Source organism: Oreochromis aureus, linkage group 3, assembly GCF_013358895.1.
Source record: "Oreochromis aureus strain Israel breed Guangdong linkage group 3, ZZ_aureus, whole genome shotgun sequence".
Lineage (NCBI taxonomy): Eukaryota > Metazoa > Chordata > Actinopteri > Cichliformes > Cichlidae > Oreochromis > Oreochromis aureus.
The window spans coordinates 20,623,461-20,638,028 of NC_052944.1; the positions used below are offsets into that span (position 1 = coordinate 20,623,461).

At 41.8% G+C, this 14,568-nt stretch overlaps 1 protein-coding gene across 1 annotated transcript; it reads right to left on the reverse strand.

Annotated features, from left to right (window-relative positions):
• capga (capping protein (actin filament), gelsolin-like a) lies at positions 1-13,796 on the reverse strand. The gene is made up of 9 exons (XM_031727151.2): positions 13,658-13,796; positions 6,458-6,651; positions 2,607-2,761; positions 1,977-2,135; positions 1,628-1,777; positions 1,379-1,465; positions 1,160-1,292; positions 575-666; positions 1-415 (listed from the first exon to the last, which is right to left on the reverse strand). Exons 2-9 carry the CDS (start codon positions 6,648-6,650, stop codon positions 350-352), a joined length of 1,035 nt encoding a protein of 344 aa, XP_031583011.1. The 5' UTR covers position 6,651; positions 13,658-13,796; the 3' UTR covers positions 1-349.
• Between the last annotated feature and the right edge of the window lie 772 nt (positions 13,797-14,568).

Sequence of the window (14,568 nt, forward strand, 5' to 3'; positions counted from 1 at the left end):
TCCTGTATAAACCAGAGTTTTACATTTATTTTTGAAATGCAGGCAAAACTGGGACACCATTGAACCAATGTAAAAAAAGCACATCTCATTTACTTGAGTTATAGCTAATATTTTTCCTTATATCCTTTTTCTGTTACTACAAGTAGCTTGTTTTTATAAAAGTGGCATCACATCTCGAATTCTACCAAAGTCCAAGGCAAGAGGCAGCTTACTGTCAGCCTTACACTTTTTATGTACATACAAGTCACTATATATATATATTAAAAAAACAAAACAAATGCATTTTGTAACAGGTGCTCTCTGAAGACACGCAGCCTTGTCTCCATGTGCAGGATTCCCAGTGAAGTGCTCAGTTCCAGTTTTTGAAGAACTGCTTGAAGATGATGGTCTCCTTCCCCTGTGGCAGGATTTCCACCTGTAGTGCAATGCACATAAAACTTTACTGCTAACCGCTTATATAAGAGACCTTACAGTTGACATCATAAACTCACACGTCAGATCTGTGGCTGTAAAAATCAAAACTAAGAGACGGTACGAGCTTTCCTGTCTACAGTAAAGAAGGACGCAGCAGTACCTGTGTTTTCATGCGAGGGTAATTCATTTGCTCGATGAATTTGTCCGCCATCTGCAGGGCCACCCTCTTCTCCTCAGCATTGGCTCCGTTACCTGATGATTAAATGATCGAATGTTAATTAGTTCCTCTATTTGAGAGCTTTTTCTCACACAAAGTCACAGGCTTTCAGGGTAACTAAATTAACCTGCTGTTGTGGCCAAAGGGGTTTGCCGTTTGCTGTGTGTTCAGAGATGCTCTTCTGCTCACTTTGAACTTTAGCTTTGATCATCTTTACATCCCTGAATGCACTGAGTTGCTGCCATGCGATTCACAGATTAGGTGTACCTAATGAAATGTTGGGTGAGTGCATGTTTCTACGATGGTTATTCGCCTTCGGTGTGTTGTCTGATCAGTTCAGAGGTGATTTGCTTTTAAATGCTGACATTGTGAAGCTGTAGCTCTTTAAGAAACCCTTACACCAGTCACATGTAAGCAGGGCCTTATTTTCATTATTTTTCACTGTGTTCATTACAATTTTAATCATCAGCTATCAAATATGAGGAGGTGGCGAGTTTGCCGCTTCGAGTTTGAGTAGCAGCTCCTCACCTTTCCAGACGAAGACCTTTCCGTTGGAGCCGTTGTCCAGGATGAAGCAGTCGTCACGAATCAGCAGCTCCTGGGCAAACGGGCTCTTATCGGACACTTTGGTCGTCGTCATGGAACCGGTGGCATCAGACACCTGATGAGCGAGCATACAGTGAACAGTGATGGAATTGTGGTTTAAAACGTCAATGCCGTGTACATAGTTCTGCATATAGAGCTTACCTTGTAGAGGGAGGCCATGTTGGAGGCGTCTGCTTTGCTGTCCTCTTCTGGCGTGCTCTCTGGCAAAGTCGGAATCTGTCCTAGGACCTGCAAAGCAGCACAAAAACATCTTATAAAGACTACAAAGAGATCCAATAGAGAAGCTTTTTTTTAAAAAAAAAAAACGTTTTTTTATGTAATCATTGACTTGGAAAAAAAAATCCTTCCTGAATAAAACAATTAGACAACAAATCAGGAAAACGTATTTACTTTGATCATCTCCTCCGGCTCTTCCCCCTCGTTTGCATCCACAATGCGGGCTTTGCCGTGTCGGTCTGTGTCGCGGATCAGCGAGGCGATCTCGCGCACCTTTTGCTTCTCGAAGATGTTGGCTTGCGAGCCGATCCACGACACAATCGTCTGGGCACAATTGTCGACATTAGATCAGCACAACGTGGTAAAAGTGGCACTTTATTTTATTTGCAGGTTGCAGCAAAAAATGTCACTGGTTATTGTGTAGCGCACACATAGATCTGACACGTTTTAAAAGAGCAAATGATTCGGTGGCGTTTGGCTGCACTTCTCCCCAGTATGTCCTCCTTTGGATGGATTATCTCACCTCTCCGAGATCAAGGATGAAGCAGTCTCCCTTGTTGAAGCTCTTCCAGGACAGCTCCACCTCTTTGGCACGGATGTTGCGCTTTCCTTTGATTTGGTACAACCTCTGCACCGTGCCAGAGCCCTGAGCCCTCCTGAAACCTGACTCCACACCACCCTCCTGTGAGGAGAAGCAGAATCATCACTTGGATGGGACTTTCATGGTTGTCTTTTTTTTTTTTTTTTTTAAGTTTTATAACAGTTGACTTTTTGGACGAGCAATTTCAGCCATAACATTGATTCATTTTAACAAGCTCAGATTGGTACCTATAAAGAAGTCATGAGAAGCTCTAAAACGATAAAATGAGTTATTTATAAAACCAATGGTGTTGCTGAGGTGGCCAAATCTACAGAGATCCGACCACCTCAGTCTCCTAAAAATAAACTAATAAACACATACATTTAAAAATAAAATATTGTATTTTAAAGCTTGTTGTTGCTTGTTTTGAACGGCAGTGCACAGTTCTGTGCGGTCAATATTTCATTATGAACAACACAGGTATGCTGTGGTAATAAAGTTACTGGCATTTTCAGTTTTAGGCACCCAAACACGTCGCTGTTTCCAGCACCGTCTAGAATCAGGCCTGCTCACCTTGTAGCTGACCCCTCGGGGGAAGAGCTCCATGAACTCCGGAGTCTCGAAGCCCTGAACGTGCCTGTGCTGAATGGGGTCTCCACCCAGAAAATTATCCAGCTGGGTGGCCAGCATGGCACAAGCTACCTGCTCATCTCGAGACGATTTTTCACCTGGAACGAGGCGGAGCACAGGTCATTGAAAAGCATGTTCTTCCTGTACAAAAACTCAGTTTATTTATGAAGGATTGGGGATGTGAGAAACCAAGTTTGGGGATTAAAAGCTGAAAAACTGCTCTGGACCTGTTGCTGCAAGTTTAACTTATGAGCATGATGTAAAATAAACAGTCTATCTTTAGCCTCTGCTGGTAGCCCACAGTTGGGTCTAAATTTTTCACTCCAATTAGAATTTGTTCTCACTTTATGGGAGATTTTCCAAAGCATTCAGTAATATATTAATACATTCGACCAGCTGAGGTCAAGTTTGTGATGATAAATCTACCTCAGTGCATCCAGTAGGAGCTGCTTTGACTAACAAGTTATTTTCTGGTTGTTAATTTGAATTCTCACATATTCAAAACGTCTTTACTTCTGTATTTAGTGATGAGAGAGTTGAGGCTGACCTCTCATTATACTAAAGGTACGAGACGGTGTGGAAATTAGCCCACAGGGAGTGGTGCCACATATTTTCCAGGATATTCAGGTTATCTGTGGACCTCTGCCGCATCATCTAACCCTACGGCTACAAAGCACTGTTAGCTCTGCACATAACATATGAGTAATGCTACATGTACTACCAGACTTACAGACAGTTTGTACCGCCAGGCCATCAAACTTCTTAACATATCTAATTATTACACACTGCATTTGCTTTCTTGCTTCTCTACATGTTATCTTATTTCTTGCACTGCTTGCATGAGAATGATTGCTCCTAAACCTTTACTCCTACCCTTGACTAAAGCTAATTTTAGCTTTACCAGTAAAACTAAGTATTAATACTTAAACAGGGGTCAGGATTAACTGTGGGCTGGCCAAAACGTTTTAATTAAAGGAAACAAATCTATAATCTAAAACGTTTCTTCCAAAAATAGTTGGAGCTGTGTGCATTTATTTTGTCGTCTCTGGTTTCCTGTAACAAATAAGCATGAGCAGTTTTCAAGAAAGCCACAGTCTGCATCTCCTTCTGCAGAGTTACACTTTACCATACAGGGCATAATGAAAAAGAAGAAGAAGAAAACCTCACGAGTTTCTTACCAGGTCTTTAAATAATGTAAATCCAACTTCAGATGAGCAACAACATATTACTCATTAAACTGTGCTATTACCAGAGATGGGCAGTAACGCGTTACTGTAATCTGATTACTTTTTTCAAGTAACGAGTAATGTAAGAGATTACTATTGCAAAAACGGTAATTAGATTACCGTTACTTTCACGTAGGAACGCTGCGTTACTAAAACCGTGATTTTTTGCGTGAACGTCTCATGACAGTGACGTAAGCGAGTGCGACGTTCGTGACAACAGCTGTGTGCAGATCAACAATGGATCGAGTGCGGAGAGAGTATGAGCCTGCAGCGTTTAAAGCGTGGAAGTACTGACCTTATTTTGAGTTTGATTCCATAAAAAGTGACAAAAACATCAGTGTCCGTTGTGCGTGGGAAGAAAACTTCTTTTTACAGCGAAAAACCCCCTAAACTTCCAAGCAAGCACCGAGTGTACTATGACGTAATGTGAAATTCACAGAGAAACTCGCGGATTCTTCCACTGACCGCTGCGGCACACCTGCACCAGGGTAAACCTCCGCCTACCCCAGTCCTGCTTTACAGGTGAAAATAGAGCAACAGGACCTCTGAGTCTTTGATTTTATTTATTTTCTGCTGTGTTTTACTTGCATCTATTTCAAAGAGTGAGTGTAAACACAAAAATATTTTATTTTATGTGCTGGAATGTGCAGAAAATAGGTTTAAATGTTAAACAAATTTCTTCCAGTCAGAGAATGTTGCATATAATTAAGTTTTTGCTTGATGCATAAAGTTAAAAGATTTAAAGTTTAAAGTTTTAAAAAGAGACGTTTCCATTTGATTACATTTTGTATGATGGATTATGCAGAAAAAGTAGAATTGGGCTGAAAGATCTATCGCTTTATCACCTATTCAGGTTGTAAATTGTGTTTTTAAAAAGTAACTAAGTAACTAAGTAATTAATTACTTTTGAAAATAAGTAATCAGTAAAGTAACGGAATTACTTTTGGGGGGAAGTAATCAGTAATTAGTAACTGATTACTTTTTTCAAGTAACTTGACCAACACTGGCTGTTACTTATTTAACAAAAACTGAACCAAAGTGTAGAAGCAGTGTGTGAAAAACACCCATAAAAACAAATACACCCAATGATTCGGTTTAAACAGCTGTGCAAGGAGAGATCGCAGTTCTTGGGAGTAGTGACATGACACAGGAGGGTATGACCCGCGGATTTGTCGACCCACCTTTAGCAACAGTAACTTGAAGTAATGGTTTCTGTATGACTATCAGTGTCTCCACTTGCTCTAAAAGGAATTTTGGCCCATTCATCTTTGCGGTGTTGCTTCATTTCACTGAGGGCACTCAAAAGCATTAAAGTAAGATTGAGGTTTGCCTTGCAGGACCTTATTTCTTTTGTTTTCCAGCCATTCTGCTCTAGGTTTGCTGCCGTGCTTAGCATCCTTGTCCTGTTGCATGGCCCAGTTTCAGTCAAGCTTTAGCTGTCAGACAGACGGCCTTACATTTGACTCTAGAATACATTAGTATACAGAGAAGTTCATGTCTGACTCAATGACTGCAAGGTGCCCAGCTCCTGTGGCTGCAAAACAAACCCAAATCATCACCCTTCAACCATTGAGTTTCACAGTTGGTATGAGGTGTTTCTGATCTGCTTTGTAATTTCTCTGAACCTGCTTCCAATATAATCTAAATAATCTTTCTCACTTTAGACTGGAATGCCTTTATAACTCTTCCTTGATGGGCAGCAACAGTTGCTTCTCTAAGATAATTTCTGACATCTTTTCTCTTTGGCATCATGTTAAAACAGACCTGGGTGCCAAAACGCCTGCTTTTATAGAGGTGCTCACACTTGCTGAAGATCAGTTAATCAAGTGCATTTGATTATCAGCACCTGGCTGCTACTTACCCTCTTTGCTTATGTGGAAGCACTAAAGGTGTGCTTAGTGTTTCACATACTGCTTCTCATCGGTTTCCTCTTTTCAAATAGCAGCTTTATTATTTAGCTGTGTGCAACATATTTAGTGGAAATCTGTAAATTGTACCGATTATAAAAACGATAACAGGTTACAGTCTCTAATCAGGTGCTGGTACGACTGATTAAAAAAAGCTGAACTAAACAAACGGTGGACACACAAAGTCACCGCCGGTCCATCAAGGAGAGGAAGAGGGAGGATTAACAGAGGTGCACGCTTGAGCGAAGAGAGGGCTCTCCAAGTTGTGACAATCAGCTTAGTGTTACCAAAGCACCGGATACATGCTGGAAACAACAGCCGCATTTGAGTACTATAACAGTGCTCCTGTATTTTTAATGCTTCCCTCTGGACTCATTCCCTCATCATCCCTCTTCATCCAGCCTCTCTTGACAAACAATGATGCATCAGGGCAGCAGAGTGTCTCGTGTGTCATCGCCATCAGCGGGGTGGCTACTAGCCTTTCAGCTAGGGGTAGGTGTGTAGCGAGCGCCAGACAATGCTTAGCTCTTTTACTGGGTGGAGTAAAATGGAAATCAGATACTCTTCCATTGTTTTTCTCCAAGTAAAGTCAAGACTACTTTGTGTTTGATTTGCATCGGGTAGCATGTTGCATAAGCCAGATGCGTCTTCAGTCTCTTACCTATCCACATGTGGAGGTCAACTCCCTCCTCCCCGCGGTTATCCAGCACCAAATAGGAGTCTCCGTTGAAGAAAGCTCCCACCTCAGAGGAATCTAGTGGCACCGCCTTCATCTTTTCTACCCTCCATACCCACAGGCCCTGCTGCCGGACCTCTGGGCTGAACTGACCTGGCACTGGCTTCAAGGGGAGCATACTACATGGAGAAAAGAACAAAGAAAAAAGGTGTTAGAAGAAAAAACACATAAAGAGTAGGGAGCATATGGGAAGCTTATCCATGGAGGACATCTGAGTCACACATCATGTCCCTTAAAGAAGGAAGAAGAAACAGGAAGTGGCAAAACAGTGTTGTGTCACTTGTTCCACATGGGAGCGCGTGCACGGATTTGGCTGGAGTAAGTAGAAGTAAAAGAGGAAGTTGAAGCCACAGTGTGTCTAAACTGAGCGGCTTTACGTGACTTTTCTTGTCTACTCCTCAAAGGTGCCTAAATTCTCACTAAACTCACACTCCTCTCCACACTCAAGGAGAAGGCACACTTCTGAATGTAGCTGGAGGTTGTTTGATTCGCTCTTACCGCAATCGCTTTAAGGCAACAGAACAGAGGCTGGAGACACTGTGATGAGTGTAATTATATCTCAAGTAGACACAAAGTGTGGGTTGTGTTGCTGCGTAAGGACCACAAGCTACATTACATGACTTTTATGCAACACGACACCAACGCAGCCTTAGTGCCACTGCACAAAAACAGTTGGTGTCGCAGGTAGGAACGAGGCCAGGGTGGACTCGCGTAATCGTGCCCCTTTTGTTTTTCATTAGCAACGAAAAATTTGTGTTTTTTTTGTAGTACACAAACAAGTGTGTCATCCAACTACACGCCCACGTCTTCCTGTCTTTGGTTGGTTTTTCTGGTTTGTCTCTTTGCACGAGAGCAGACGGTTAGCCTTGTAGGGGGATCAGATCACCAACGTCACCACCTTTCATGTCTTTATCTCTCACTGAGCCCGACTGTATTTTTACATTGCAACTAAATTGTGGAAACTTGCAATCATATTTTTTATTGCTTGTACCTATTAGGGCTTCAGCCACACACGACCCAGAATTGGACAAGTGGAAAATGGAGATAAGGATGACATTTGTCCCCTTTATGATATGTGTACTGTTCATTTCTGACCATCAGTCTGTTTTTGTATGCTTGTTCAGTGTTATCCAGGTCACAGTGGTGAGGGTGCTGGAGACTATTTGAAATGCCATAGAGTGGCGAGCGGGGAACATCCTGGACAGGTCCCTAGTCTTATCGCTAACATACTACTACATACTTGCCCTATTAACCAAACTATTATGTATATATTGGTTAATAGGACAAGTATTTAAGTTTTATTTTGTTACAAAGAAATAAAAAGGCAATAGATCACACTGGAAAGGCTTGAAGTGTCTTTTTTTGGGAGCTTTCAAGCACATCCGAGTTGTCCTTGGCCGGGGCGGCGACTCATTGGATCATGCGAGTGAAGGTTTGCTCTTTTGTGAGGTAAGGGTGATTAACTCAGTAATCTTTATCTACTGAAAAAGACCAAGAGATATTTTGAAAGCTCTGGGACAGTGGCCATTTCTTTAGGTTAGTTAACTTTCACGCAACAAGAATTATGTTGTTTAAACAGAAAAACAGAAACTGTAACTTCAGTGACGGCCAGCTTCCTTGCTCTACAGTTTTCAGCAAGATCTTCTGGATGAAGACAGACCATGTTGAAACTGACTTTGTTGGACTGATGATTTGAGGAATACCCTTGCCAGCTGCTAAAAGCAGCACAAAACTATATAAGGGAACCGTAAACAAAATTATTTGGAATTAATTTTGCAATGACTCACAGGAAAAGGACACAGAAGCCAAAACCCAGGTTTTAATGCAAGCAGGAGTCAAAAGCAGAAGGTAAGGTTGATAAAACACGCCAAGAACGCACAGGATCGTCCTTAAAAAGCTAAAAATGGATGAGGAACAAAGAAAACAATAACGGGAACTTGAAGGTCGGCGACGTCATAGCTTACCAGGTCCACGATCGACCACAGCTCATAAGTTAATTTGTGAAATACACAAAGTTTTGTCATTGGCTGTGCAACACAAACTAGTGAGAGTTAGAATCCATTGAGAAGTTGGGGTGGTTTGGAAACAGTGATAATCTGGACAAATTAATCTCATTCACCAACAAATGAAAGGGCTTTGGGTCAGAGTATTGTGAAAGTAGTAGTAGTAGTAACCATTGATATAAAAAGCATGAAATTATGAGCACGCAGCAGCACTGTTGCATTGATTGTATTACTGCAGTTAGCTTGTGATATGAAGGCCACACCTATATAACCAGGAAGTTAACCAATAGGACCACTCGACTCCATGATCAACATTTCAAAATTCTTTCTTTAAAATTTTGTACAAACTCTGTAAACCTTGAGATTCTTATGTCACTGACTTTGCTGAATGGCTGAAATGCTGAAACTGTAAATATGGATGAAGGTAATACTGTGAAAACATATATAAAAAGTGCTGTAAAATGACAAACATGACAGTGACTTATAATTTGGATAAACTTATGTGATCACTGTAAGTTTCACTAAAATGAGACCAACAGTGCAGGAAAAGCAGAGATTCTTGTGAATTGCGAATAAATGGATGACAATGCCGTGGCACGAGCTCATGAACTAAAACTAGAAAACACAAGGTTATGTCAGGAAGATTTGACAACGGTGATAACCTGAATCAACCTGACAAATGACGAGTGCAAAGCAGGATATATTTACACTGATCAGGTTAACATCATGACCACTGACAGGTGAACGAACAACATTGATTACCTCTTCAACATAGCACCTGTTAGTGGGCATGAGGTATAAAGCAAGTGAACATTTTATCCACAAAGATGTGTTAGAAGCAGGAAAAATGGGCAAGTGTAAAGATTTCAACAAGTTTGATTAAGGCCAAACTGTGATGCTCGACGACTGGGTCAGAGGATCTCCAACACTGCAGCTCGTGTGTCATGTTCTCATTCTGCAGTGGTCAGTATCTATTAAAAGTGATCCAAGAAAGGAACAATGGTGAACCAGTAACAGGGTGATTTCAAACAGATGAGCTGCTGTAGTTTAGATTACCTAAAAATTTAATTCTGGCTTGAATAGAAAGATGTGAGAGTGCACAGAGCATCACCGTTTGTTGTGTAGGGCGCTGCATAGCTGCAGACAAGTTAGGATAACCATGCTGACCCCTGTCCACCACTGAAAGCGACCAACAAAGAGCACGTGAGCATCAGAATGGGACCACAGAGCAATGAAAGAAGGAGCCCTGGACTCTATTTACATATAGGGGATTTTAACATACGTCACTGAAGGATGTGAAAATGACTAGACCTTCTGCCCCTCCCTTTCCTCCTTTCTAAATAACAGGATAATGCCACAAAGCAGAAATGGTTCAGGAATGGTTTGAGGAGCACAACAAGCTTGAGGTGTCGACTTGGCCTCCAAATTCCTCAGATCTCAATCCAGTCGAGCATCTGTGGGACGTTCTGGACAAACAAACCTGATCAATGAGGGCCCCACCTCGCAGCTTACAGAATTTAAAGTATCTGTTGCCAACATCTTGGTGCCGGATACCACAGCACACCTTCAGAGGTCGAGTGGAGTCCATGAGGAAACCAACACAATATTAGGTAGGTGTTCATAATGTTATGCCTGACTGGTATACTAAGCAGACTGAATTTCTAACTGACCACAGGTGTGGTACAAAAGGGTGGGAAACAGAACAGAGACCTCAAAATAAACAGGAAGTGGCTAAACAGTAGCTGATGATGAGACAACTGGTTTCAATGGCCAAAAACCAACTTTCAAAATGTCAAAGAGCTGACTGATAAATATTAACTTCAGGGTCGCTGACGAGCGAGAAGAAAGACTTCCCAGCTTTTATATAATCATTATCATATTGATGCATGCTGATGTATATCTGCAGTTTCACATATTCATCATCAACCTTATCATGAAAATGCGTCACAACGCCAAGAAGCTGTGCGGTTGTTTTTTTTGTCTTGTGATAAAACTAATTAAAAAAAGGTGGCAAACTTATGGGTGTCACAACACATTCAGAGTGAGCCCCAGTGGGCATTTAGATAAACATCTCTTTATAAAATAAAGCACGGGTGGAGCACTTACACTTTAACACGTTCTTTTAGCTCAATCATCATATAAGTGAGTAGTTTTTGTTTTAACTGTGCTGCTACAGAGGCAACGTGAAGATAGAGGAGGGCTGGAAAACAAGCAATTAGCTTAATTATAGGGATTAGAGTCAAGTGATGATCCAACATGTAGGAAGCTGCTCCCAGCGCTACTGCGTTATGTGTCTTAAAACAACTCATTAGGCAGCAGAAAACAGCGCATCTATCAATGCTGACTATCAGCACTGTGGTCTGACTAACAGGATGTCAACATGCTTTTAAAACTCAGCATTATTTTTGTAAACTGTCAATCGAGCAAACAGCGCAGTGTAGTGAGCATTTGAACATATACTGTGTATTGTAGAGGGGGTGCAGGGAAACGGAGAAAGGCGGCACATGCAGAGGCCACTGGGTTAAGGTTACAATGCTTGGACAGCCGCTTGAAGAGTAAGTAAGGAGGCACAAATAAAAGCACCGGTCCACTTAACTGTATGATCTCCTCTGGTACCTCCGGCATGCTGTCTGACTCCAGGTCCATTCTGCGTGTCCACTGGAGTGTGTGTTGGAGGTTGTAAGATATCGAGGGGTCTGACGAGGAGGAGTGCTTGAGCTCACCTGGCCTTGTTAGCTTATATGTGGGAGGTAACTGAAGCCGGAGTGATGAAAGCCTACCTGAGGCCCGAAGATAGGACGCTGCGTGTGTGTGGAGGTGGGGAGAGTCGGGTTCCTGGTTTCCTGGCTAAAGCTAAACACCAAGCTGATAATTACAGTGAGAGCGAGCTGCTGGCTTCTTCGTCTTTCCACTGTTTCCCCCTCCTCTATCGCCATCTCTTCCCCTTGTCCCCATTTGCCCTCTTTAAAACAGGAGCGAAGGGCTGGTCTAAGTAAAGCATTTCTGTATCCAGCCTCTGAGGTTCAGAGGGTAAGTAGCAGCCAGTTGCCGATAAGTGTGAGCAGTTTGGAGATCTGAAGAATTCAGGTGTCTTAACATAATGCCATAATCTGCTCAGGAGCGTACGTCACAGCAAATTTTACCCCAAGATAAGGGCCACGAGATACATGTCAGAGTCTACAGGTCTCAGTTAGCATGGTAAATGTTAAAGTTTGTGCCCGTAGAAAAACACTGAACAAGTATGGCTTGTGTGGACGGGCTGCCAGGGGAACGTGGACCATCAAGTCCTCCGTATACCAAAGTATGCTAGAGTCAGATGTGAGGCCATCTGTCTGACAGCTAAAGCTAATCTGGTTCATGCAAGAGGGCAATGATCCCAAGCACTGCAGTAAATCTACAACTGAACAGCTGAAAAGGAAAATGATCAAGATGTTGCAGTGGCCCAGCTGCAACCACCCAAATGACTTCGTAACAATGAAGCCAAATGTAATGAAGATACAATAAATAAGTGCGTGCACGAAAATCAGTCGGTTTCATGAAACAGTCTGCACGAGGTGGGTCATGCATTAGCAGCCTGATGACTTAAAGAACAGCGTCCCAGGAGGTGGTCTTGAAAGGGGCATCTTTTTAGTTACTGCATTATTTGTATTTTTTAATGTAAACAGTGATATAGAAAGAGTAACCTCAGAACTACAATTTTACTTTTCAAAACTAGCTCTGAAGCTAAGCTCATTTTTAGATTACAAGCCTGGCATCAAACTTCCAAAACCGAAATCTGCTTATATTTTGTTTACTGCAGTTTCCATTAAATGTATAAATACTGATAGGCCTGTTTTTATTTCTCTCTTTCTTTCTTACTTCATTTTAGGTTTCTATTATTTTTCAAATTTGGGTATTGGTTTCATTCACTAGCAAAGCAAGGGAGCAAGAAAAAAACCTTTTCCAGACTGAAACAGCAGAGAGGACCTGTTTGGTTTGATGGAGTAACCTGTGCTGTTTGATGCACAATCATGAAAATTTACTAGCAAGGTAGATTTTAAGATTTTAACTAGCATGTACAGAGTGTATTTTCAGTCAGTAATAAACATACAATCATAAAGAGTGAAATAAACTTGAGGAATTAAAACAGTAAGACAAAAATCATCTTTCATGGGCCTTTAAAATAATGTGGGGTATTTTAAAATCAGTAGTTTCTCCTCTGGTCTATTTAATATGGGCCATAATAACTCAGCACTGTGATCTCTAAAATCCAGTCCAGTCTTTCGCAGAGAAACAAGCAAAACGAACTAAAGACGAGTCGCAGAGCAGAAAACGAGGTCGCTCAAGGGGTTAAAATGGTAAAAACGCAAAGATGCCCTCATGGCCTTGTCCACTGAAGCATCAAGTGGCGCCTGGTTAGATGGAGAGGAGAGCCGACAGGAAGGGCTTAGATGGATACACAAGGTCAAAGATAGGCTGCTGGGGTCACTGAGCCAATCAGCCATTCATGCGCTGTTGGGCACACAATGAAATATGAGAGCGTACGACATGCAGGTGCACAGAGCATCAGGCGTGGAGAGACCTGAGAGCAATCTGTTAGTTGGTGACTGGTGAACAGGGTGTGTGTGTGTGTGTATGGTTCAGTGGGCTCTACGTTTATGAGAGTGAAATCAAGACAGAGTGACAGAGATACTGAGAGGACCGAAAAACAAAGAGGGGTTAGAAAGGAAACACAGTGTCATTTTAATGCTGTCTGCAGTTTAAAGCCAAGGGTAGTTTACTTCCTTGTCTAAAGTAATGACACAGATTGGAAGTTACTTCAGTGCCACACCCTAACCTCAAGGAAATTGTTAGAAAGCTGTAAAAGGAAAGGAAATGAAAAACACGGGGCTTGCCTCGCTGCTAACTGTAAGAGCGTCAAAGCGAAAAAGGGTAAACTTTGAATGGAAGGATGGACAGAGGCGAGTCCCACTGACGTGAAACTGAAGACTCATTGTCCAGGAGCAGGAATGTGCTGAGCAGACAGGGGGAAAGTACAGGGAAAAGGAAAAGTGCTGCAAAAGACAAAGTAGGAACAGAAAGAAGAAATCAGAGTGAAGAACTGTAGAGGGAAGTAAAAAAACAAATCCGTGATAAGACTTACCTTGGGAAGATAGCTGGCGGTGGCACAAAACACGTCTGAGCAGGGAGTGGAGAGAAAAGCAGCGATGCAAGAAGCAGCACGACCTTAAACACACACACAGTTAGATATTTCCTGCCTCAGTCTGTGGTAAGCTAAGCCCAGCCCTCTGACTCAAAAAACCCGCAAAACTCACATTTAGTCAAGACTCAGAGTGAAGGCAGAGCTGCTGCTTCACAAAACCACCAGCCAGCTGTTGAAAGTGGTTTAAATCCATAATAGTTTGTGTCTTGTGTCAGAAATGTGAAAATTTGGTGTAAAAAATAAATAAATAAATAAAAAATGACATGCCATACCATCAACATTAGTAGTTTTTTTCTTGTTGTTTAATGAAACCTTCTTCATTTTAACAATATGAGCTCAGTCGGCCTCTCTGTGACTCACAGAAGTTAACAGTTTTCCTGTAATTAGTCAAACTCGGATTCTCCCAGTTGGACGCGCCCATCTGTGTAGTTAATCAGTTCATCACAAGGAATGCCACGCACCCACCCACTTGCACAGCTTTACATGCACATAGTGGGAAACCTGTGATTCATCCTTTCCACAGGTAAAGGATCTCCCAACAGATAAAATGAGCTCTTATCTGGACAGAGGCGTGAACAGCATGCTGTCTGGATTTTGCAATCAGCACCTATTTGACACATCTAAAGCAACACTTCTTGCCTTTGAACTCTGTTCATATTTTCGATGACTTTTTAATTTGCTGTCTATTTACTGATAAAGTGCAAATGTTTTAAATTTAGAAAAATTTGATTCAGATATGGATAAGGATTGATGGCTGGAATTTCAATTCATAGGATCAATTAAATCAAACGAAATGCATAAAATATTCAGGAGAACTTTAAACCTCACGCAATCAAGCTACGCCGTGCTGT

Bases quoted from the DNA above. Each gene is read 5' to 3' on its own strand.
- capga (XM_031727151.2), bottom strand. From the start codon at position 6,650: ATGCTCCCCTTGAAGCCAGTGCCAGGTCAGTTCAGCCCAGAGGTCCGG. The intron at 2,762-6,457 runs GTAAGAGACTGA...GCCTCGTTCCAG, and splicing joins TGACCTCCACATGTGGATAG to GTGAAAAATCGTCTCGAGAT. The intron at 667-1,159 runs GTGAGGAGCTGC...TTTAATCATCAG, and splicing joins AAAGGTCTTCGTCTGGAAAG to GTAACGGAGCCAATGCTGAG.